Here is a 27,712-nt window from a genome sequence, read left to right on the forward strand (position 1 = left end):
CTCCAGTCCTGTGTCAGCCAGGCCAAGACGCTGCTAACAGGGTGATTTTACCCTTTTAACTGTTGCACCTCACCTCTCTGAACTTTGGTATTATCATCTGGAAAAGGGGAATTATAATAATAACTCAAGGAGTTATTAGGAGGAATAAATGAGGTAAGATATATAAACTCTCTAGGAGAGTACCTGATATATGTTAGCTATCATATTGTTTTAATTTTAGCATTGAATTTCTCTAACAGAAAAATCTGACCTATAGCTATCCAATGAATTTTATATATATTTATTGAGCTCTTAACATCCACAGTGAGGAATTCAACTTAAGTTACCTTAAATACAGATTCAGAGCCCAAAATTACCCAAAAGGGAGAGTGACCTCTATAAACTTCACCGATGAAGAAAATAGGCCTCAATCTAGGCTGACATCTTACTTCGCAAGGTTCAATATACTTAGGAAACTTAGCTCAGTCTCATATTTCATTAACAAATTCATGAACTGTCTAATCAGAAAAGAAGAAAGATCTATTGTTTTCAGATGAAAATCTTCATGGTTAGTTCTCTCCTCTACACTCAAATGATGGCTTCCTGAGGACAGAAACTTTATGTACCTCGTTCACTGTTTCCCCCCTTCTGTCTTGAGTATTTAGCACTCAAAACTGGTGCTCAACAAATATGTTTGACTAAGTGAATTGTGAACATGAATAGAATTTGTCAAAGATTCCCGAGAGCCTGGATATACGTTGGTATGACAATTAAGTTCGTGAACTCATCCTAGAAAAAGTGCTATATACCTCACTGTTGAATATCACTATGGTCACCTTTGAAGTGCTCCACTTGGGAAGTTATGCACTGATGCCAGGGCCTAGCCCACCCTTCAAAGCAATTTTGGAACTCTTTATCTGGAATGGCTATCAGAGCTGTCATCATATTACCCTTGATGTCCTGAATGTCATCAAAATGTCTTCCTTTCAATATTTCCTTTATCTTCAGGTAAAGAAAGAAATCACTGGGGGCCAGATCAGGTGAGTAGGGAGGGTGTTCCAATACAGTGATTTGTCTACTGGCTAAAAACTCTCTCACAGACAATGCCCTGTGAGCTGGTGCCTTGTCGTGAGGCAAGAGCTATGAATTGTTGGCAAAAAGTTCAGGTTGTTTTTGTCTTTTTCATGCAGCCTTTTCAGTACTTCCAAATGGTAAACTTGGTTAACTATTTGGTCAGTTGATACAAATTCATAATGAATAATGCCTTTGATATTAAAAAAAAAGGGTAGCAAAATCGTTTTGACTCTTGATTTGGACTGACAGAACTTTGTTGATCGTGGAGAATTGGCTGACTTTGTGGAGAATTGTGCATTTTGACACTTTGTTTCAGGGTCAGATTGGTACACCCACATTTCATCACCAGTGATAACACAGCCCAAAACAGCATCTTGCCTCTCCAAAAGGTCTTGGCAAACTTCCACTCTCCTTTGCTTTTGTTTATTGGTGAGCTCCTTTGGGACCGTTTTTGTACACACCTTTCTCAAGCCAAGATTTTCAGTTAGGATTTTCCTAACTGTCTCTCTATCAATGTTTACTTGGTCTGCTATGCTTCTCAGTCAGCTGATGACTTTGACGCAGAATTCGACGAAGTTTTGCAATGTTTTTGTCAGTGCTGCTCATTACTGGCCGCCTTGACCTCTCTTCATCAGTGACGTGTTTCCTCCCCTCAGAAAACATTTAATCCATTTGTACACTACCATTTTCTTCATGGTATTATCCCCATAAACTTGGACTAATATGTCCCTGATTTCACTTCCACTCTTGCCAAGTTTAATAAGAAATGTAATGTTTGTTTGTTGCTCTAATTCAAGCTCAGACATTCTAGCAGCAAACAAAATTATGCAACAACAATAATGAATGCCACTCAGTAAGACACCGACACATGTCAACACAAACACAGCTGTAAGACACTATATACCAAGGTTATAAAACCTTACCAAGCTGTTTGTACAGTGCTGCCAACGTAAGCACAGTGGCAAGTTCGCAAACTTAATTGTCAGACATCGTAGGTATATAAGGCAATTTATAGTCACAATTCTAAAGCTGTAAAGCAAGGGTTAGCAAACTTTTTCTGTAAAAGGCCGAAGAGCAAGTATTTTAAGCTCTGTGGGCTATATAGTATCTGTCACAACTACCAACTCTGCCTTCGTAGCGTGAAAGCAGCCATAGATAATACATACAGGGATGAGCATGGCTGTATTACAATAAAATTTTATTTACAGAAATAGGCCGTGAGCTCATGGGCTATAGTTTACTCAGAGTTGTTCTAAAGGATATTCAAGTGGCCTGAAAAAAACACTCCATTAAGTTCAGAAAAGAAATATTAATAGACTATGTACTGTCCATATTATTAAACAGGAAAATTAGTTAAACCAATATAAATATAATGTATTTATCAAAATAAACTTATAAACTACCTAATAACTAAACTTTACCTAAATTATGTAAATATTTGTTTTGGATCTAAATTAGAAAGCATTCCATATCATTTTATAAAATGTCAGAAATAGGACTGTACAGCTTGGTAAAACAAATGACCAAATGCTACAACAGTTATGAATTAGTCAAGCCAAGGGAAATAACCAACTATGGTAGTGCTTACTATGTTTAACTAAAAATGTAAGTTAAAGAAGACACAGCTTCTCTGTCCAAGTGGCAGTTTGCCACATTCCAAGTGTTAATATGTACATAAAGTTCTAAAATTAAAAATATATTTATTTAAAATATTCAATTCTTTAAAATTCCAAATTCTCTACTACAAATATTCCTTCTAGGGACCAGAGTTAATTTCTTTTGCATTGAAAGAGGCCATTTTGATATTGTTGTTAAAAGGTTTTGCACAAAGAGTGTATAAAATAAGTTAATTGATTCATAACAATCTTTGTATCTGGCATATCAAATATTTTTCTAAATCCAGGATAGGTACAGTTAAAGATAGAAATATAAAAGAAATTAACTATTAAAACAAATCAGTTTATTTATCTTAACATTACTAATTGCATTTACTTATATGAGTTGTTATACTAATAAGCTATATGAATGATAGCTCAACTATATGCACATACGTCATTAAAATTACATCCATCCAATTTTAACCTCCAAAGGAACCACTCCTAAGTTATGTTAATAATTTGATGTATATTCTTCTCAACTTTTTCCTAAACTTAATCAAGTATATCTACAAAGATACATATGAAATAACACATAGAGCTAAAAGTATAAATGCTATTATTTCTGTGGGTTAAATACCTAAAATTAGAATTTCTGTATCAAAGTGTGTTGTGTATTTAAAAATTTAACAGATACTGGCAAATAACTTTAAAAGGCTATACCAACTTGTACTTCTACCAACTACCATGTTTCCCCCAAAATAAGACCGGATCTTATATTAATTTTTACTCCAAAAGACATATTAGGGCTTACGTTCAGGAGATGTCATACTGAAAAATCACGCTAGGGCTTATTTTCTGGTTAGGTCTTATTTTCAGGGAAACATGGTATGTTTAACGATACCCATTTCAGTTAGCATTGGTTACTATCAACTGCTTGGATTTTGATGATCTTAAAACAAAAAAATGGTATCATTTTACATTTTCCTATGTGATATAAGTCATATATTTATGGGCTATTTGTATTTCTTCATCTGTAGTATGTTATATATAATGCTCAAAATTTCTACTGAGTTTTTACCTTCTTTTTTGTTTCTATCGTGTTTCCTCGAAAATAAGACCTAGCCAGACAATCAGCTCTAATGCATCTTTTGGAGCAAAAATTAATATAAGACCAGATATTATATATTACATTATATTAATTATATTATATCATATTAATTATATTATATTATATTGTACTACAGCCGGTATTACAGTAAAATAAGACTGGGTCTTATATTAATTTTTGCTCCAAAAGACACATTAGAGTTGATTGTCTGGCTAGGTCTTATTTTCGGGGAAACATGGTAAGTAGGCAATTATTAAAAACCTTCTGTCTATTTTGTAAGTATGGCAGACAATATCTCCCAGCATATTGTTTGCCAGTGTATTTACCTCTTAATTTGTTTACAGTGTCTCTTGCATACAAATTTTTTTTAATATTTAATATAGATAGATCTGTCAATTTTTCCCTTTTTGTTCTACGTTCACCATCATCTTAAGAAAGCCTCCCAGAAGTAATAAAAATATTTTCCCCATATTTTCTTCAAATAACCTCATAGTTTTAATTTTTTACATTAAAATATTAATTCAATAGAAATGTATTTATGAATATGGTCTGAGTTAGTGTTCTATTATTATTTTCTTCTAAATTGAAAGCTAATTTTCCCAACATCATTTATAATAATAATACATCCTTTCCACATCAATTTGAACTGATAACTTTGATATATTAAGTGTATGTTATTCTGATCTGTTTCTAGGTATTTCATTCTTTTTTACTGGTCTAACTTACTTTTCCTATGCCAGAACTATTAACTACTAAGAGCAGGCACCACACCCAAATTGTGACATGGGAAAGTTCTGTAAAGACACAGTTATTCTAACTGTCCTTGAGCACATATATGAAAACCTTCTAATTTATTTTATGTACAATGATGACCTAGCTCCACTGCCAAAATCTGACATAGATGGCACACATGGAGAAAACTAACCACACTTGTGAATACAGATATAGATACAAACATTTTAAACTAAATACAGATACAAACATTTTAAACTAAATATTAGCAAATCTAATCTAATAGAGTATAAAAATAATAAGGCATTATGATAAAACTAAACTTATGCCAGCTGTTTATTCCAGGAATATAATCATGGTACATTAGGAAATCTACCAATATAATTAATTACATTAACACATGAAAATGCAAGACTCTATATCAAAAAAATTTTCAAAGAATTCAACATTTATTAAAAGAAGTAAAAATGAAATATCCTAAATATGGTAAGAGTACCAGAATTGAATAACCATTCTATTAAATGCTGATATACTAACAGGATTCATATGAAAATCTGGAAAAGGACACTGATGCCACTTTTACCCATTTTTATTTAAAATTCATTGTCTAGCTCATGAAATAAGACAATAAATTTAAAAACCAGTATATAGATCAGAAGAGCCAAAAGTATCATAATTCTGTAGATATGACTGCACAACTAGAAAATCCAAGAAGCTGAAAAACCTACTAGAATTAACTAGATCTTTCAGCAGCATGGCTAGAAATAAAGTAAATATACAGAATAACTAGCACTTTCAGTAAATTTTGAACTATAGTCAAATTAAACAAAGTCAGTTCAATATTTATTATATACATTGACTTGTCATACAGAAAATAATCACAGTACAAAATTAAATGCAAACCAAATGGATTGGGGATTAATTCTACTTCAGTTTTTATCAGCATCTGCTACTTTTCATGACTCCATGTTGGAGAGTTAAAAGACGGGAAAAGAAAAGTACTACAGAGTAGTATGATACCAATGGAAACATAAAAGTTCCTTTTAAAATCTAGCAAGAGTGTTATAATCTAAGAGTTATGATTTGTCCTGGGGCCTAGAAGGCTGAGGGAACACAGATAAATGGGTGTCAAGAAAGGGGAGGCTCTGATAGCCTTCGACCAAATATACTGACTTTCTGATCACGAAGGGACATGAAGAAAATTTTAGTCCAGGTCTGAGAAACTCATGATAACATCCAAGAGCTAGTAGCTGGGGACCCAGAAAATAGAACAAACTGGAACTATATCCATTGTAAAACAGAAAGGATAGCCTGATCACAGCAAATGTTCATCTAAGGATTAAACCAGGAATTAAACTGAGAAAAGATCTAGGAGAGAACACAAGAGCACATTAAAACACACACACACACACACACACACACACACACACACTCACACACACGCATACATATGAGAGAGAGAGAAAGAGAGAGAGAGAGAGAATTTAGGCGGCTGTATGGTGACATGGTTCAGAGCATAGGCTCTCGAGACAGGCAGAGCTAGGTCTCAATTACAGTTCTGGCATTTATTATGTGATCTTGGCTAAGTATTTTAATATCAATTAACACTATCTGTCCTGTACTTAAATGACCCAGAAGGTTCCCAAATATCAAGTTGGTTTCAGATAATCTAAATAAATGTCAATGAACACAGTATTGTATGAAGGCTGCAAAAGACATAAGAAAGTAACTTAACATCTAAATGAGCCTAAAATGCATCCTGGAAATTGATTTTTAAAAATCACCAGCATTGGTCTATTGACCTGTATAATATATAATTTAAACAACAAAATGATAACAATAAAATAAGAACTACATAGCAGAAAAAGTTGAATTATTCCAACCTTGAATTATCTGGATTCAAGTACTAATTTACTTATAAATCTTCCTGTCTTTAAAAGAATTAAGCAAGGTAACTTTGCTCTTACGGGTACTGCCCCAAAGTCTAAATTTATAGTAAAAAATATACCTGAATCCAAAGACTTTCCTAATTTTGAAGCTTTCACATTTTAAGTACGTTGTTTTCTATATAATATTCCTATCCAAATCAATGTCAAATTACTCTCATTGTATGTTCAAGGTGAAGTACCTAAAAATGTGCTTCATATTTTATGTGGTACATTTATCAAGTGAAAGTTAATAGCTATTTATAATTTGAAGCAAAACGTATTTTGGACTATTGTAAGTAATATAATAGTGGTAACACAGAAGCAATTACAGCATGAAACTGTGAAAGAAAAGAACTTCTTTTGGCAGGGAGGAAGTTTGCATTGGTCCAATTTTGGTTAAGTAAAGTTATTCTTTCTATATTAGAGAAATTGTTCAACTGGGGGAAAGTGGTTGCCCCCTCTCCACTTCCCCCATTTGCTATCACCTATCTGCAAATTGGGAATTAGCACATCAAATGAGAAATATCACTGATAAAAATATATTATACAGTGAACGATGGGGAAGAGGATTAAAAACCACTGTAATGGAATAAAACTCTTACCAGGAAATTTCAGGTTTAGATATGAAAATTCTCCAGATTAAATCACATCTACCTCAACATATAATATACAACCTATTTTTCCCATGAGATCACTCTGATCCAAACTAGCATTAAATGAGGAATATTCTATCCATAACATACTTGACCAAAAACTTTAGAAGACTTCTGTGACCACAATGCTGAATATTAGAAACAATAACTACTTGAAGGTACTAGAGAATGACCCAAAAGGCAGAACTGGAGAAGAGTCTAAGCTAGAAAAATTAACTCCAAATTGTGAAGTTCGTGAATTTGTGGCTTCTTTCCACAGTGAGAGTATCCCCACTTTGGAGGTGGCAGAAAGCTGCAGCCTTACTGGCGTAACTGGTCAGAGGACAGAGTTCGAGGCTCATGGAGCAGGTGGACAGTTAGGGATAAAATCCTGGAAGGAAGAAAGCCTCAGAGAGCCAAGAACCAAAATTTACACATAAAATCAACCCAAACCTTCGGCTGATTACTAAACTACATGTGCATGGGGGAAAGCCCCAGAAATCAGAGAAAATCAGCAGCTAGAAGCTGAAAGAACTAATAATAGACTGCTGCTATCCACACAGGGGAAACAGAGTTTGGGGCCTGAATTAACTGCCTATTAGAAGAAAATTGCCTATTAGGCCAAATTAATTGTCTAGTAGAACAAAAATATTTATTCAGAGAAACATAAAATCAAAAGTCTCTACAATGTCATTTATGACATCCAATAGCCAATAGAAAGTCACTAGACAAAAGAATAAACAGGAAAATGTAACCTATATAAAATAAAACAAGCAGTCAATAGAAACTGAACCTAAGATGACTGAAAAGTTACAAATAAAATGCTGACTATACTATAAGACAATGCAAGAAACATTTTAACAATCTTGAATCAATAGGAATACCCACAGATAGCATAAATCATTGTGATATCTGCCATGAGAGTGAGCTATATATACTAACACAAGGGACACCTCTTCTTTAAATCCTCCAGCACATACCATTGTATGCCTGGCACTTTTTAATTTAATTTAATGAATTTATAAAGCCCTTACTAAGCTGGCCTTTTATCTTAGACATAAAACCAACATGTTTGTTTGAAAATCTATGTTAATGTAAGTCTAACTACATAGATAAATAGCATTTGTTAAATCAAAAAATTAGCAGGATTTTTGATAAATGGCATAAAATAATAGCTTATGTTTTTAATTAGACTTCATGTACATATCTAAAAAAATATTAGGCTACATTATACACTTACAGTATTATTACCCTATCTCCATTGGTTTAAAAAGGCTTTCAAATACTGCTTAATGTTTTCTTGAAAGAAAACCTACTTCCACTGATGACTGGTGCTGACAGCTTTTGATCACTTAGATTTTCTGTTAACATCCACGCTGGAAGGATTCTTTTCCTCTGGGCAGTGTGTGACTGCTGCTTACTGAAGTCTGTGCATTCACCTAGGAAAGTCTAAAAAGGCACCTATTTTATTAATTACTAAAAATAATCATGCATCCTTAATGAAATTATAAAATTATTTACTTTGCAGAAAACTACCATGAAAAAATACATGTGCAACTTTGGAGTGAGTCAAATTTCTCAAAGAAATTCATTATCTGTTAGTTGAAGGTGTGATAGTCTCTAGAGCTTAACTTAAAAATAGCAAAAGCTGGTAAATACTAAAAGTATTGTCACGATATGTCTAATTTCAGTTTTCTTATCTCTCCTTAAAATAACTTAAGGAACATGTTATAGATGTAGGACATACTAAATTTCTCACCGCACTATTCATGGTAGAAGTCTGGGTCATCGCTATTTCTGTGCTTCTTTCCCGCTGTGGGGCACCAGTTGTCTCATGAGGCAAATTCACCAAGGAAGATTCTGGTGTTTTAGTCAATAAGTCATCTTCATCAAGCATTTGACTATTTCTATAAAATAAAATCAAAATTAATTTATTAATCATTTAAATTCAGAACCTCTGTTGCCTACCATGTTATAAATGTGATTTTCTTAAGTACATCTATTAAGTTTTGCTCCTTCTCTCAGACTTAGCAGAACAAAAGCTGTCTCTAAAAGTCAGTGTTGGTGGTAGGGGAGGCTGCAGAAAAACAGAGCTCCTTCTTATCAATGGATATGACAGGATTCTAGATTGTACAAGCCAAGTGGTTAGCATTTAACCATCAGAGGCTATGTGGATGTTATTGGCGTAACAGACAGCCATGTTGGAATGGCACCGATCAGTAAGCATATGTAACAATGTCTGTCTACCTACCTGGCTGGAGACCACATTTCCCAGCCTTCCTTACAACTCAATGCAGCCACATACCTAATTTTTTTCAGGAGGGGTGTAAATGGAAGTGACATGTGCAGGATACTTGTCTCAGATCCTCCTCTTCACTGCCTTCCCACCAACTGGAAACACCAATGATGAAGCTCATTTGGAAGCTGTATGTTGAGGATGACAGAGCTACTCCACTAGCTTAGATGACATTATGAAGGAGAGCACACCTACAACTCTGGACTATTATGCCACAGAAAAATAAATTCTATCTTGTTTAAGTACTGCATTTTGGGGTCATTCTGTTATGTAACTTAGCTTTTACTGCAATACAGGTATCAACAAACTACAACACTTAGTCAAAATCCAGTCTGATACCTGTTTTCATAAAGAAAGTGTTACTGAAACACAGCCATGTGCATTTGTTTACATAGTCTGCGGTTGCTTTTGCATTAGAAGAACAGATTTGAGTTATTAGGGCATAGCTCACATGCCCTGCAAAAAGCAAAATAATTACAATCTGGTTGGTCCTTTACAGAGAAAGGTTGCCAACATATATCTTAATGCATAGCCCCTTTTAAGAAAGCATTCAGTATTCTAGGTTTCATTTTTATTCTGCCTATTCAAATGTTAAATGTTTAACAAATGAAAGCAAAAACATTCTTAAAAGGGAAGGCTATATACTTTGAATCATATATTGAATGATACAAATGTGATAAACATCTTCAATTAATAATAGCTATTATAGTTAACCTGATCTTTAGGCAAATGGTCTTTCAACTATTGTTACTAAATGAGTGATAAGGATCAAAGTAAAAAAAATGAAAATGATTACTGCACATCAGAAATCATTCTATTATCATGGAACTATCTGAAAACTCTTAAATCACAAACTGAAAAAGAACTGAGAGTGAAATCAAAACGCTGAAGGAAATTTTACACTACCAAGCTAAAAACAGAACATTTAATTTTTTAATATAAAAACAATTGATTTGGTTACTCTAAACTACAAGGTCTGACAATTAAGTTCGTGAACTTGTTGCAATGATGTTAACCTTTTTTTTTTTAATATCAGAGGGATTCTCATTATGAATTTGTACGAAATGGACAAACAGATAACCAAGTTTACTATTTGGAAGTGCTGAAAAGGCTGCGTGAAAAAGTTAGACAACCTGAACTTTTCACCAACAATTCATGGCTCTTGCATCACAACAAGGCATCAGCTCACACGGCACTGTCTGTGAGGGAGTTTTTAGTGTCAACAAATAACTGTATTGGAACACCTTCCCTACTCACCTGATCTGGCCCCCAATGAATTCTTTCTTTACCCAAAGATAAAGGAGATATTGAAAGGAAGATGTTTTGATGATATTCAGGACATCAAGGGTAATAATAGGACAACAGCTCTGATGGCCATTCCAGAAAAAGAGTTCCAAAATTGCTTCAAAGGGTGAACTAGGTGCAGGCGTTGGTGTCCAGCTTCCCAAGGGGAGGACTTTGAAGGTGACCATAGTGATATTCAGCAATGAGATATGTAGCACTTTTTCTAGGATGAGTTCACAAACTAATTGTCCGACCTCGTAGGCATACAATTACCAAAACATATGTGAAATATTTACTACCTTTTTCAAGACATTTAGCTTGATAGCAACAATACAGCAGATAATATTATTCATAACTAATAGCCTGAAAAAATACAATGCTGTTAAAGTGGGTGGCATTTTCAATTTTATCAATACTAAAAAAATTCAAAATTTACTAATCCACAATCTGATTTAAGGTACAACACTGATCTTTCACACCAAGGGGACAAGCTAATTTGGACAAATATAAATGAAATTTAAATTGACATATAATATAAATAAGTTATCAGGTAATGATCATATTTTGCTTTGTAGAAATGTGTATTTTCCTCATTTTTGAAAAAAGTACATACTTCTACTATGGAAACTTATTATAACAAAAAAATTAGTTATCTATATTTCTCATTTCAGTAGCTAGTTAAAAAACAGCATTCTTTATACATGTGTTATAAAAGGAATATTTGTACTTTAAAATGGCAAGTCATGGTTATCGAGTTCATTTAACCAAATCAAAAAACAATTTCCTAACATAATTTCTTTCCATTTACTATTTTCAAAATTTAAGATGTAATTTATATATTCTAAAATGCAGACCTGGAGTGCACGGTTTGACAAATACATACAGCCATGTAACTACCCTTCTCAATTCACAGAATATGTCCATCACCACAAAAAGTTCCTTTGTGCCCCTTCCTAGTCAATCCCCCTGCAAATAACCATTGATTGGATTTCCATCTGTACAGCTTGCTTATTAAATGCAATTTAAATGTAATCGTACAGTAGGTACTGTTTTGTGTCTTGCTTCTTTGGTAGAGTCCTCAGAATTTTCTAAATATTCAATCATGTCATCTGCAAACAAAAACAGTTTTACTTCTTCTTTTTACTATGATCCATTTTATTTATTTTACTTGCCTTAATGGACTGGTTAGGACCTTAAATAAATGATAAATAAAAGCTGTGCAAATATACATCTTTGTTTTGTTCTCAGTCTTAGGGGAAGAACTTTTAATATTTCACTACTAAGTGTAAGATTTTTATAGGAAGGAAGTTTCCTTCTTTTCCTGGTTTTCTCAAAGATATCTTTTCTTTTTTATCATGATCAGGTGTTGAATTTTGTCAAAATTATTTTTATGCATCTACTGAAATGATAGTTCTTTAATCTCTTATAGTGAATTGCATTGGTTGATTTTTATACGATAAGTAGACCTTGCATTTTTTGGACAAATTCCACATGGTCAAAGTGTATTATCTTTTTTACATACTGCTGGATTTGATATGTAAATATTTTGTTGTGCGGGTATGTATATTCTTGTCTTGTAATGTTCTTGTCTGATTTTGGTATCAGAATTATAGAAGATTCATAAAATGAGTGAGGAAGTGTAGCCTCTTCTGTTTTGGGCAAAAAGTTGTAATACTGGTATTCTTCCTTGAAAGTTGAAGAGAATTCACTAGTGAAGGTACTTGTGGAAAATTCTTAAATTATGAACTCAATTTCTTTAATGGATATAGGATTCATCAGATTTTCTGTTTCTCGGTGTATCTGTTTTTTAAATTATGTTTTCATTTAGGCTGTCAAATTTACTGGCATAAAGTTTTAAATACTTCTTCATTATTCTTTTAAGGTCTGTAGGATCAGTAGTGATATCTCCTCTTCTATTCCTGATAATAATTTGTGTTTTCTAGCTTTTTTTTTTTTCTTGGCAAGCCTTGCTAAGGTTTTCCCAATTTTATTAATCTTTTCAAAGAATCAACTTTTGGTTTTGTTAATTTTATTTGTCTGTTTAATTGATTTCTAGTCTCAATTCTTCTTATTATTTCTGTTTTTCTAGGCTACTTTGGGATTAATTTGTTCCTGTTTATCTTTTTAAAGCAGAAACATAGATCATTGGTTTTATAGCTTTATCTTCTAATATAGTCATTTATTATAAATTTTCCTCTAAGGACGACTTTAGCTGCATCTCACAAATTTTTATGTTATGTTTTCAGTATTATTCTGTTCAAAATGTTTTCTAATTGTCCTTGTCATTTCCCTTGGACCCATGAGTTATTTAGGAATGTGTTTTCAATTTCAAAATATTGGGATATTTTTCTCGATATTTCAATTTAATGTCAGTGCAATTAGTGAGCATACTCTGTATAATTTTGTCCACCTACTTCTATAGGTCCAGTTTACACATATGTGTTCTATATTTTAAAAGTCAAAACAAAAGCAAATCATCTGCTAATGACTGCCTCAAAAGAATATTCATTTTAACTTTACACCAGATGTTTATTGTAATACCTCATTTCTTCACTTTCCCTACTCTATCATTTCTGTTATTTTTCATAAAAAAGAGAAGTTATACAAATGTAGTCTAATCCAGAGGTTAATACCTTACTAAAATTTTTAAAGTTAAGAAAATATATCCAGTTTCAAGTTAACTATCCTGGTACCTGTTAGATGGAAAATACATTCTGAACACAATGGTGAAAGGCACCACATATGAGGACAATCACTATTGAGGCATGAGTTTCCAAAGTCAAATGTTTTCTAGAAACACACACACACACACACACACACACACACACACACACACACACACACACTATGTAACTCCTATATCGCCAATACAGTTTAATATTATAATGGTTTCTACTGAAGCATTTGTGAATGGCTGAGGTGTTAGATTACTAATACCACTATTTAATCTCATTTCATCAGGCACTCTTACCTTAAAGTACATTCCGATTCCATTTCAGAATATGTAGAGAAAACACGGAAAATGTATTTGTCAATTAACAGAGAAAAACTATCTCCAGGATTCAACCAGTGCCATAGATTTGTCTTCAATGGTAAGAGCTGGCTCTTCTCAGGTGACTGATAAAAACATGGATTTGTGTGTATCTAACAAATATAGAAATATAGTGATGTTGTAACTCAAAATTATGACAAAAATACAACTAAATATGAGCTGATACAAAATTTTAATATAACAACAATTTAGGTATAAATGAGACTTAAAAGTCTAATAAATTTGGCACTTACAAATACCGTAATTATTGTCTATATATATAAAAGGGGACAAAAATTGTAATATACCACCCATTTCTCTAGGAATCAAAAAGCAAAGTTATCAATTAACTGGTAAAAGATACTTCTGTTTTGCTTGAGATAACTGAAAAGGCTAACATGAAAAATAATTCTCAGTACAGAAACTGAGTCTCCCAACTTTGATATCCAAAATTCCTTGATCTCCTGGAAATGGCTACCTTCTTTTCTACTTATTTTCCCCTAATAATTTCTTACCATGATTAAAAAATGAGAAACTATGAGAAGGGAGATTTTGGTCAAATTTCTCAAGCAAACAACATAGCTTTTTTTAGCTCCTCACAAAGGAATCTTACTTTGAATGAAATCCCCACTATGAAGATCATCATCCATATTCAAATTGCAAGTAGTAAATATATCTTAATGTCAAAGCTCTTACAATATCTACTATTTTGAACTATGTTTGCCACTGATTGCTTCCATGTTAAAGATAATGAAGTTGCCTCCAAAACCTACTGAAAGATACCTTCAAAATTCTAACTAGAATAAAGCTGAAAGTGGCCATTTCCAAAGGTCAAATAGACTTTTTGCTATCAATATGATTAAATGTTTAAAATAAATAAGCTTTAGTGTATACCAAAGTAATCTACATTAATGCGGATCTTTGGTTTTTTAATAGACTCTTACATAGAGCAATTCCCCCTACCCATCCATCCATCTACTTCATCAGATTAAATGAGACTTTTTAGAGACCTCAGCAACCTCTCCAGTATAGCAAGATAATTACAACCCTGGAATTGGACATATGCTGAACACTTCCAGTTTTCCTATTTATACTTCATTAAACCATCTGAGATACAACATATTTTCATACATTCAAACCTTTTCTGATCCCAACCTTTGAAAATATCTGTAGGTATTAAAGTATGTTTTATTTACCCTGAGTTTGAAAAGATTAGAATTCAATATAAATACAGTAGGTAAAAACTTCTGTTCTTACTGTAAAAAACATTTATTATGGATAAATTAAGGAAGTTTATATAAGCCTATTTTTAGTGTATTTTGAAATTCTAGAAATGTATCAGCACTTTTTTTAACCCTCAACAAATTTCTCTTCATTAGGAAATTTGGTTAAAATTTTTATTAAATATACTCACTTTCACTTTTTAAAAATCTAAAGCCTTTATAGAATATAAACTAAGTAATAAATAAACAAGTCTAGAATATTGTTATAAAACATGAAGCAAATAATATTACTAACTTCTCATTACAGGTAGGTTACTCTGCATTACAATTTAGTTTCCAATTGTTTGTATATTTTTAAAAAGTCTATTTCTACAGAAAATGAATAGGGTTTTCAGGGGTAAATGTAGTATATTCTGATTTAATTTGTATTAAATATTAAAACTTACCAAAATATCTACAAACACTTATTGAACATCTACAATGTTCTCCCACTCCATCCAAATGTCAAGCCCCAGATCATTTACTTCTGAAGTAGCCCTTGAACCCATTTCTCTTTACCATTTGCACAGTCACTCCCTAGTTCAAGCTCATACCCACTGCTTGTATTATTTGCTTGGGCTAATATCACATCAAGGCACCCTGTCTTCACTCACCTCACTGCTTTCCAAGTTATTCATTCACATTTCTCTGTGGAAAGCCTCTGATAATGCCCCAATATAAGAAAACCACAGCAGTGAAGGTTCTTCATAAACTTAACAGTGGTTTCCAACCTCATCTCCTACCTTCATATCCCCAATCTTCACGCACACAATCTTTGCTCCAATCAAGGAGGTCTCAAAATGATTTACTTTGATTTACTGCAGCCTGAGGGGTCTTATCCCACCATACCTCTGTCTGAACATTTTGAACCAGTCCTTATCAGTTCAAAGATTACTTATAATCATCTGATAAATCACCACTAGACTGTCAGGCCCATGGGTACAGGTTACTGTACCTAACAAAGAAGTCTCTAATAGCAGGAAGAATCAATGATATTTCAGCTGTCAGATATCAGTGAATAATCTCAGGAATGGTTCCAAAGAGTTTATTATAAGAAGTGAGGCTTAAAATGTAATGTATTTACTAAAAACACTGATTGTTGAGTCACTTAAATAGGTTCACCCCGAAAATCATTTTAATTCCATTCTCTATAAGATACTGGGTTGCATGATTTTTTAAAAAGTTATGTATATGATCTATACAAGTGGGTAAACTAAATTTTTAAACAACAACCACTTTCATCTTCTAAAAATCTCCTGTAAGCACCTGGGCACATAAGCTTACTGGCTTCCAAAATACCCCCAAAAAAACATTACACAGATAACTCTGTCACTTCACCTGTCTTCATTTCATCAAACCATAGCATTATACTTTTAAACTAACTACAGAACTGGAATTTGGGGAAAGGAACCTAGAAACTATTTAGCTCAATTTGTAAAGAAAATAACTACATTTTGGAAGCTGAACTATCCAAACCAAGTTGGAGAGGGGGCTACTAATATAGAACAGGGGGTATTAAAAAAAAAAGCTGCCAGAAAAGTAAGTGTTGTTAACTTACATGCCCTTTTTTTAAAGAAAGACAACTTCAAAAGCTAGAATAAATATAATCTACCTAGTCCTGGCAATTTCATTTCATGAGGATTTGGCCATAAGGTATATCTGCAATTGAAAACATTTCTATTTCCTTTACATCAGTGTTAAAAGAAAGCAGTACAATAAAATTGGGAGGGAAAGGTAGAAGTAAGAATTAAAAACAGAGGCTATACAAATTTGGTAGGCAATTATTTTACCAGTCAGAGTCATTTTATAAACTATATATACAAGACTGTAAAAATGCCACACCATATTCCTAAAACAGAGTTTTGAATGGTTGTTTCTTTCATTCAAGTTATAATTTAAACGTAATGTTTAAAACCCTTTCATTATGCTATCAGTTCCCCCTAATTTACCTCCCAAAGTGGCTCCCTGGCTCATGGCTAGAGCTTTAGAGCGCAAGAAGGTATGATAAAGCACCTTAGAGCACAAGAAGGCATGACAAAGCACCACCAGGTTCTGAGCTTGTGCACACCGCTGGGCTAGGAAATAGGTATCTGTTAACTCCTCAGCCTTCTTTTTAATGTATCAAATAATTCTTTTTTTATTAGTTTCAGGTGTACAATACAACGTAAACCCCTCATAAAGTGATAACCCACCCCCTAAGCTACAACCCCTCTAACATCTTATATAGCTGTTATAATAGCATTGGCTATCTTCCTTATGTTGTACTCCACATCTCGTGACTATACATACCTATATGTTTAGTTATAGTTGACACTCAATATTATTCTACTTCAGCATCAGGTGTATGGCGCAGTGGGTCAGGCATCTACACAGTCTATGACGTGATCCCCCTGATAAATCCAGTGCTCATCTGGCACCTTACATGATCTTTACACCATTGTTGATTATATTCCCATACTGTATTAACTACCAATTTGTATTTCTTAATGCCTTCAGCTTTTTCACCCACCCCACCCCATTCCCATCTATTACCCTGATAGATCTAGTACCTATGCGGCACCATACCTAGTTATTACAATATTATTGACTATATTCCTTATGGTATACTCAACATTCCCATGACTACTGTATAACAACCAATCTGTACTTCTTAATCCCTTCCCCTTTCACCCATCCTTTACCCCCCTCCCATCTTAAAGAAGTCCCTCTAAGATTCTTTGTAATACTGGTTTGGTGGTGGTGAACTCCTTCAGCTTTTTCTTGTCTGGGAAACTGCTTATCTGTCCTTCAATTCTAAATAACAGCCTTGCTGGGTAGAGCAATCTTGGTTGTATGTCGTTGCTTTTCATCACTTGTGGTGAAGGAAACAGACATACAAGCCCAGGAAGTTCAGAGTCCCAAACAAGATGAACCCAAAAAGGCCAACATCAAGACACATCATAATTAAAATGCCAAAGGTTAAATACAAAGAGAGAATCTTAAAAGCAGCAAGAGAAAAGCAGTTAGTTATCCACAAGGGAGCCCCCATAAGACTGTCAGCTGATTTCTTATCAGACACTACGCAGGCAAGAAGGGAGTAGCAGGAAATACTCCTCGGCCTTTTAAGCGAAGCCTCCCCTTCCTTGAGTATTCCAGTCCCCAAAGTCAGGAATGTTGGGTAATGGGAGGGACAAGAGTCAAAACAAGAATGTACATTAGCTTCTGCCAGAACCCTAAATGTTCTTTAAATGAGGTTTGCTCTTATAGGCTAAGACCATGTTCTTATTCATGAATATTTGAGAAACTCTGATAACTGTATAAACAACATTAAATAATGGCATAGTACTAAATTTACAAAGTCTAAGTTGTTAAACGCAAGGCAAAAATTCTAAGAGTAGATCTGTTTCCTTTAAAAAGGAAACTAACTACATTTCTTTTAAAAGGCATCACTAACACAATGTGAAAGAAATGTTCCATCTGAGTATTTTTTCCTCAGGTGAAAGCACCTGACATTTAGATTTTAGGTGGTTAAATATCAAGCATTCAGCAAATCCAGCCACAGTATGTGTGGTCCATGATCATCTTTTTCTTTTCCTAAAATGATTCACACAGGGGATCTCAGAACTAAGAGCAAAAATGACATTCCAAGAAATATAATGTTTGATCCTACAACTTAGAGCTAAATATTACTTATTAAATAAGTTTTTAAAAATCTATGTCAAACTATATACATTAAACTAAAAAGCCATACACACGTGAAATCCAAAAGATAGTTTTTGAAAAAAATTATAAAGTAGACAAAAATCTGGCAATATTAATAAACAAAAAGGGAGAAGACATACACACATAAAAAAATTGGAATAGAAACAATGACATAACTACACCTAAAACAAAACTTTTGAAAAATAATACTATAAATACTTCATGCAAATAGATTTGAAAATATGGCCATAATTGACAATTATCTTAAAGAATACACACCAGACTTTTAAAAAAAACCACCGTGTATGTCTATGTGTGTGTGGCTTGTTTAAAATGTATTTGATTATGAAAAGAAAAGGAGATTGAATTTGACCTATATTTTCAGAATAGAATCAATAGTTAAAAATCTTTCTAATCTCACACAAAACCAGACCTAAATAGATTTAAAGATTTTTCTGAATATTCAAACTCTTTCAAGACAAAAAAGATGGAAGTCTCTCAAATTCCTTTAATGAGGCTAGTTTAATTTTGATTCTAAAAGCAGACAAGGGCAGGCAAAATACTAGCAAACCCAAACCCACAGTGAATAAAAAATATGAGCTGTCTATAAGAGAGGCATATCATTGATGTGAGCCTTTTAACATATACATAGGATTATAGATGAGAATCTAAATAAATTATGTTATAATTTATAATAAGAAGTGGTATAAAGGATGCATTATCTCTGAAGAAGTGGAATTAAAATAAAAATCAATTTTCTACAGCTTTCTCTTGGAGTTATTAAATATTTTTAAAAGATTGATGTGTACCCAAAAAAGAGGTTCCTCTTATTTTCGGTGTTTTTTCTTTTTAATTCAGAAAGCATTCTCTCTGTCCTTTTTTTAACAAAAGTTGTAGGAAAGCTATTGCAGTATTTTATAGCTATTTTATAAGTAAACTCATAATTTCATGGGAAGAAAAACAATCACAATTCAGGAATTTTATTGTGCAATAGAAAAAACACAGTCACCCGAAGATAGATTTTGAAAATCAATACCAAATGAACAAAAAAACATATCTTTTACAATTTATATGTAGCTATATAACTACTCCCTCAATCACCAAGAACCAAAAAGAGTTTAAGTTTTTATTAAAATAAAATAAAAGCATTACAGCTATGAATTCAGCCTGAGGACATAACAAACCACTGGTGATACAGTCATTTACAGAAAATATTATCATTTTGCCTTCACAATGAATTTTCTCCCTGCTGTTATGACTGTAGATTAAATTTAAATGACACACACAAAAAGCTAACATTTTCTCTTCATGCACTATTTCCAAGAACTACTGAGCTAGAGACTTTTGTTGAAGGGAAATTAGAGGGGGAAAAAGACAAATTCATCCATTTTAAAAGTACTAATTAGTATTTGTCCTAATCGCATTCATCTATTACAGTCAAAGCTAATTTTTAATTGATTAGCTTCCTAAACTGAAGGAAAACAGGGGAGTATACAGCATAGAGAAGTGATCATAACAAAATATTTCCTATATTCACTTATATAATTTGACAATGTTTTTAAGCTAAAATTTTTCTCAACAATTTATTACAATTGTATATATAACTTGCTTTCGCACATCAAATAAATGTTCATCTCATTCTCATTATTTTCAAGACCTTAAAACTTCTATTGAAAATTAAAGTCAGTTTTAAAATTTCTCTAAAATGTACCTTGTGGGTGGCAGCTACATTAAGTAGGTGAATAAATAAATAAATCTATTTCAAGCGAATAGGCACTTTATTAAAATGATATTAATATAAACAAGAAATCAAGTATTGCATAGAGCAAAAGACCTATACATATATCACCAACTCCAAGAAGCAGCTTTCTTTCCACTAACATAATGTGAATACAATTACTGAAATAAAATTCAAAACCCAATTAGATATTTTTCTAAAACAGTAGTCAAATTCTTGTATTAGGGTTATACATTTCCTTAAAAGTAAATATGCTTTTCCATGTCTTCCAATGTCTGCTAATTTGGCATTACAGAAGTAACTGTGGTACATTGTGCTATTCTTTGCACCTTTTTCATGTCATAAATGTCCTAATAATTTTTAAAGACATAATACATGTAAGATATTATATAAGGACCCACCACCCAGTTTAAGAGAAAAAGTGTTACCTTTGATGTCCCCTGTGAGTCTTTATCCCATTTTCTTCTCAGTTTCCTCAGAGGTAATTATTATCCTGATTGTTATGTTTATCGCTGCCTTGATTTTCTTTATGGTTTTACCACCTACGTTTATGATCCTGAATATATATAAGTGGAGACATATTGTATATATTCTTCCAACGCTAGCTTTCATCATTCAGTATTATGTTCCTAATTTTAACCCATGTTTTTTCATATTTTCACTGTAATTTATCTTCACTGTTGTAGTATATTTCATTAAATGAATATATCACAATATATTTATAAATTCCACCATTGATGAAAATTTATGTTGCTTCTAGTTTTTTGCTATTATATAAACAATTTTGCTATTCATGTTCTTGTACATATCTCTTGGTGTGTGGAGGGGAGAGTGGGGGAAGGGGGTATGGCTTGTAGGGAATGCATGCCTTCATCTTTAGGAAATAATGCCAAGCTCTTTTCCAAAGTGGCTATATCATTTAAGCTTCCACCCAAAGTTTATAATTCTTTTCTGTGATATCTGCAAACACAGTGGGATTTGAATACTAACAATACAAATCTAGGAAGGTCTATAAACCTACTGCAGGAGGTTTCTCAGCTTTGGTATCAAAAATGACTAGAAATCCAATCATCAAGGACTATTTAAATGTTATACTTGTCAAAAAATTAAGCACTCGCTGTAAGTTCCTCATTTCATTAATATGAATTATAGAGCTGTAAATCTAAATAATGTAGAGAGAGTTAAAAGAATGTAAATAATGTAAATAAAAGTAAATAATGTAGAGAGTTAAGTATTAAGTCAATGGGTCTTCCACTTGGGGAGCCAAGTGTATTACTGGCCATAACTGCTATTTTGAAAAAAAAGTAAATATAAACTAATGATTAATGATATGCTCAATCAGAAAAAGCAGGATAGGAATTTAGGATCCCTATATTCTTTACCTTAACATGCTTCACTAACAACAAAATCAAACTTCTTTATTTTAGGCCATAATGGTTCATTGAAATGGTGTTAGATATTAAGTACTGGAAAATAACATAATTTTATAAAAATCCATGATAGCCCCACTCCTAGAAATGCCACATATAGTTCTCCCTGCAGCATTTACTCATGAATTCAACAAACATTAAGTACCTACCTACTATGTGACAGGCATTATGCTAGATACTAGAGATACGAAGATTAGTCAGGGCTCTTATACTCAATGAGCTTATAGTCTAGTAAGTCTCACTATGAAGAATATGATAGTTGGATGAATAGATGAATAACTGATGGTAAATAAAGGGGGTCCCAAAGGAGTGCTGACTCAGATATTAGCACTTTTCAAGATACTAAGACAACGCAGAATGAGATACAAACTTTTTTGGAAGTATTTTTTCAAGGTTGAGATGGTGTGAATTCAGCTTTATTCAAAAATTTTCCCAATACTAGAATTAAAGGATATTTCTCAAATTTGGGAGCTGTTCAACATAGGATAATACAAGTACTCTCTATAGAAAAGAAAGAACTAATAATACAACAGGCAGTTGTACACATAAGATGAAAATACATATAGGTTTTTAAATGTTATAAATTAATGGATTTCATTCCATAATAATTGTACCACCACCACATCTAGTCCAAAATGAATGGACATATTTCATTCTCCTGCACAATATTCTTCTACACAAAATTCTCATACACATATTTCATTCTCCTACACAATAGATTCTGCAAATGAAAAGATATAATCACATAGCATGTTCTCAGAAACTGCTGTCCCTACAGCAGCATTTATACTACAACACAAGCAGTTAAAATTCTAGCCCTTAACAAGAACTTTCAAATTAAAAATTTTTTCATCCTAGAACAAGGTCTAAATTTTAGAAATATTCAACTCTACACAAATTAGTAATTTGTTAAAACTGGTGATGGAAAGAGAACTGATCCTGGGTGGTGAACACACAATGTGATATATAGATGATGTATTACAGAATTGTACACCTGAGACCTATGTAACTTTACTAACTGTTGTCATCCCAATAAACTCTAAAAAAAATACAACTCTATGACACTTAAGTCCCTTTAGTCACGACCCAAAAAAAACCAACCAATACAAAGTTATGGGCTTTTTATATGCTCTTATTTGTAATATCCAATCATGAACAAACGCATAATGTGTGCATGAACTGGTAGTCATCATTCATGAAAATTCTAACTATGTAAACATAACACTGCCCTGTGAGAAAATAGGTAGTTTAAATAGTTTGATCTTTATCTCGCAATTATCTTCTGGCAATAAGAAGGATATATTTTGAATTAATTCCCCATTTTCAGAAATTTAGAAAATAAGCCCCTCTAATCAGGAGCTGAAAAGGTGAGAGACACAAAGTTTTTAAAAATCCTTAATAACATATTTACCGGTTTGATTCGAAGTTGACCACCCACCACCTCAAGAATGGCATGTCTTCTGGACACTCTTTTGTCTGTTATCTATAGTGGAAAAAAATAAGAATTTCAAACACAGCCACCTCCCTGAAAAACAATAAGAACAATGAAACCATAACAATGTTTCTGAAATTAGTAGGCTAGGTATGAAATACATTATTCATTCACCAACTATATATTAAAATGACTGTCCTCATTGAACAAAAAGCAAAACAACTCAAAGATTAAGGGACCTGCCCAAAGTTGTAGAAAAATAAATGTCAGAGCAGAGACTCAAGCTTGGAATCTAAGAGATCCCAAAACTTTACATGATGGTTTCAAGACAGACATACAGTGGGGATTCTTAGCAATAAAATTTACAAAATGAGAAAAAAATTCTATATAATATGCACTTATTAGAAAACATTTCAAATGCAAGAAATTAATGTAGGTTATAATGACAAAAGACTTTAAAAAGCAGCAGTCTGGTAAATGTAACAGGTAGGACTACAAGCTTCAGGGTCAGGCCGACCAGGGTCAGACAAACCTCAGCTGAGCTCTGGAGCCAGCTGAGCCATCAGCACCTACTTAACACAAGAAGGTGGGAGAAGTAGTGAAAATCAAATATTTACAGTGAAGACGAGATTATCATCTACTTTATATATATTTGTTGCCTGTGTTTGAGCCCACAGTGTTCTACTTATGCTCATAATCATTTCTGCATACAAAAAAGTTTTAAAAATGTTAAAATACAAAAGTTAAAAAATTGTTTGCACTTTAAATGCTAAAATTGCCAATCAAGCCCTCGCTGCATGGCTATAAACATAATGGTTAAGATTACCTATGTTCATTGCAGTGCTGTTCACAACAGCCAAGATATGGAAACAACTGAAATGCCCATTGATAGATGAGTGGATTAAGAAACTGTGTTCCATTTATACAATGGAGTATTACTCGGCCATAAAGAAGAATGAAATCTTACCATTTGCAACAACATGGATGGAACTAGAGCATATTACGCTAAGTGAAATAAGTCAAATGAATAAAGACAAATACCATAAGGTTTCACTTATATGTGGAACCTAAAGAACAGAATAAACGAACAAACAAAACAGAAATAGACTCAGAGACATAGGGGAAAAAACCTGATGGTTGTTAGATGAGAGGGGAGGATGGGGGAGAAGGTAAAGGGATTAGAAAGCACAAATTAGTAGCCACAGTACAGCCACAGAGATATGAAACACAGTTTGAGCAATATAATCAATAATGTTGTAAAGATTATGTAGGGTGCCAGATGGGCACTGGACTTATTAGGGTGACCCTTCATAGACTGTGTAGATGCCTGACCACTGTGCTATACACCTGAAGCTGAAGATGAATAATACTGAATGTCAACTATAATTAAATATGTGGAGTACAGCATAGGGAATAGAGTCAAGGGAATTGTAACAGCTATGTACGATGTCAGAGGGGTAGTTGATTGGGTGGATTATCACTTTGCGAGGGGTGTAAATGTCTAACTATTACATTGTTTTGTGCACCTGAAACTAGTAAAAAAAAAAAAAGATTACCTTTGTAATTTGTGGCTGACACATAATGAAAATATTTTAAGCGTCAACTTAACACCATAATTATTTGATCCATCTCATGGTTACCTTAACATCTATCACTTCAACTCTAATATTATCCACATCGTGACCAAAATAATTAGTAAAGGCAGACTACAGCAATGCCTAAATTCAATTACACCCATTAGTTCTGTAAAACTTTGCAAAAATGTGAAACTGCCAAGAATCAGTACTCATGTTTTTTAATCAGAGAGCAGTTCCACACTTAAAGCTGTGACTAAATAAAAATAGTAACATCAAGCATCACAGTGAAATGAATTTCACATACATGAATTTTCTACACAGTTACAAATTACTATTTAGGACATTTTCTAAAACAAAGTAGCTTAAAGGTAGTCCATTTAAAATATATCTACTATTAGCTACAATAACTATTTCAGAAAAGTAAATGTAAACTAATAATCTATTCTATCAGAAAAGGATAGAAATTTAGAGATTCATATATATTTCCCATAATGTGCCTTAGTGGATGAAAAACAACAGGAGTTATCTGATAACCCCCTTTGCCACTTGCATAGATTTAATTATTTGCATAGAACTTTCACTTAAAATGTTGAGATTCACCATAATACTGTTATAGCTATTATTCACATTTTACATATTTGGAAATGGAAAGTCCAGAGGATTTAAGTAACTTGTGTAGATTACTGTTTGAGTAGGTAGCACTCCAAATCTATATTCTTATTAATTTTTTAAAAAATGTGAGAAAAATATTCATATGCCTCTACATCTATATGCAATCATTCAGACATAGTTTCAAGAAATACAAATGATTCTGTGGTTTGGAATAAGAAGTTTCTATTTCTAACTTGGGTACTAAGATCCCATCATTAACTTCAATAACACAAATATTTGCTAACCAATGGTGTCATCAACTGTCAAATATAATACCATGACATATAATGACGGTTCCTGTAATAGTCCGGTGTGGGTTTCTTTTTTCTTTTCTTCCAAGCTATACATTTTGCAGGAAGCAATAATGGACTTTTTCCTATCTTAGCCTCTCTTTGAAGTAGATTTCAGTGACACTTAGCAAAAAAATATTTTTGAATAATATAAAAGTATAATGTGACCTCTAGTGGTCACATGACTCCACAACAGTGTAACTCCATGCAAGCTGTGCATCCCTATAGAGAGTACCAAAAAAGTGCTTTTAAGAGTCATCTGTTTTACTTCTTCCTCCCTAATCTGCATACCTTTTATTTCCTTTTTTGTCTTAGCTCAGACATCCAGTATGATGCTGAACAGGAGTGGTGAGAATAGGGATCATCCTGACCTTGCTATTGATCTTAGCAGGAAAGCTTCAAGTTTCTAACCATTAAGTATGTATGACGTCACGGGATGTAAAGCACAGCATAGAGAATCTAGTCAATAATGTTGCCACAGCTATGTATAGTGCCAGGTGGCCACTAGACCAGTCAGGGGGATCACTGCATAAATTATATAAATGTTAACCACTATGCTGGACACCTGATACTAATACAAAATAATATTGAATGTCAACTGTAACTGAAAACAAAAATAAATAATTGTTTTTAAAGTCTTTGAAATTAACATCACTTAGCCATTAAGCTATAATTAATTGTCCCTTTTAAACCATACCTCTAAATAATAAGTAAGCTAAAAAATCATTTATGCTTTCGATGGAAACCTTAAAAGTTTAAGATTATCATTAAAGCTTATTTTAATTCCAGGATGGAGTGAGAATTGTGGGTGGTAGGTGGAGGGTGGGTCACAAACATATTATCCTAAAGGTCTCATGACCTGCTTTATTTAACAGCTGATCACTGTTCCTTGTGCAGAGTAAACATCGACACATTCTTATTAATATATTAACTGGAACAGCAATTACTTATCAAGACCAAGGCACTGTTCTATACTCATCATGAATTCTCTTTTTCAAATTTCATGAAAACAGTGAAGACACTATTATTTTCATTTTTATAGGTGAGAAATGGCAGTGCAGAGATGTTAAGCAACTACTTAAATGAGCAGAGACGTTAAGCAACTACTTAAATTACATAACCCATAAGCAGGGGAACCAGATTTGAATCCACAGAATCTGATTCTAGAGACCTTTACTCTAAGCCCTGCACTGCCTCCCTCATTATCATTACATAAAACATCATTTTTTAGATTATCTACCAGCAGCTTAACTGCCCAAACTAGAACATACTGAAGAACTGAAAATAAAACTGAATGGCTATTTAATAAGCAAGTAGACATTCTGAGAAAATTCAAACTCTAAATAAAGCTCCAAGAGGCCTTCAGGCTTTCACTTGGTCCTGTTTATTCTAATGTCATATCCATGTCTAACAAGATGTGTTATCTAAATTCCTAATTCTCTATTCACAGTAGAGAATAAAGTGGATAGGGTTTAGTAAGCAATGCATTAACAATGGGTGAGGAGGGGAATGACTGATGTTGGTCTACAAGTGGAAAGAGAAAGGCTATAGAAAAGCAAAGAAACCCAAGGATTCAAAAAGAGTATGTCAGCTAGGGACTACTGAGAGTTGGGAGGGACAAATGACATAACATCCTTCAAAAGGTAGTAATGGCTTACCCAAGTTTGCTTATCGGTTACCATGCGTCACCAGGTTTAAATGAAAACTTCATTCGAAAGTCAGACATTTTGCATCTTAGCCATAAAAATAGTTAAAATCTAGGAATTCCAGTTTCATACAGAATAACTGTAGCCACCTAGATTCTAATCATACCACACATCCTCCAAAAAAAATCAGAGATCAATAAATAAAACAAATGAAACCATCTATATCCCAGCTTGATCTAAAGTACTAGGAAACAGATTACCACAAACTTTAATTTACATGTAAGAGGGGAAAGAAACACGACATGCAGAGAGATCAAGCTTCAGAACCTATGCTGGTAAAGAA

At 33.1% G+C, this 27,712-nt stretch overlaps 1 protein-coding gene across 3 annotated transcripts in view; it reads right to left on the reverse strand.

Annotated features, from left to right (window-relative positions):
- APLF (aprataxin and PNKP like factor) overlaps window positions 1–27,712 on the reverse strand; it is an 81,360-nt gene that overhangs the window by 43,863 nt on the left and 9,785 nt on the right. For 2 of the 3 annotated variants that reach the window (XM_081068412.1, XM_081068414.1), the window contains exons 2-5: window positions 23,185–23,256; window positions 13,603–13,775; window positions 8,811–8,958; window positions 8,368–8,500 (exon numbers count right to left, since the gene is read on the reverse strand). In XM_081068412.1, coding sequence (XP_080924538.1) covers window positions 8,368–8,500; window positions 8,811–8,958; window positions 13,603–13,775; window positions 23,185–23,256 — 526 coding nt within the window. The remainder of the gene's footprint in view (window positions 1–8,367; window positions 8,501–8,810; window positions 8,959–13,602; window positions 13,776–23,184; window positions 23,257–27,712) is intronic. The other variant, XM_081068413.1, reaches the window with a different exon arrangement.

Source organism: Rhinolophus hipposideros (assembly GCF_964194185.1).
Source record: "Rhinolophus hipposideros genome assembly, chromosome: 12".
In the NCBI taxonomy this organism is placed as follows: domain Eukaryota; kingdom Metazoa; phylum Chordata; class Mammalia; order Chiroptera; family Rhinolophidae; genus Rhinolophus; species Rhinolophus hipposideros.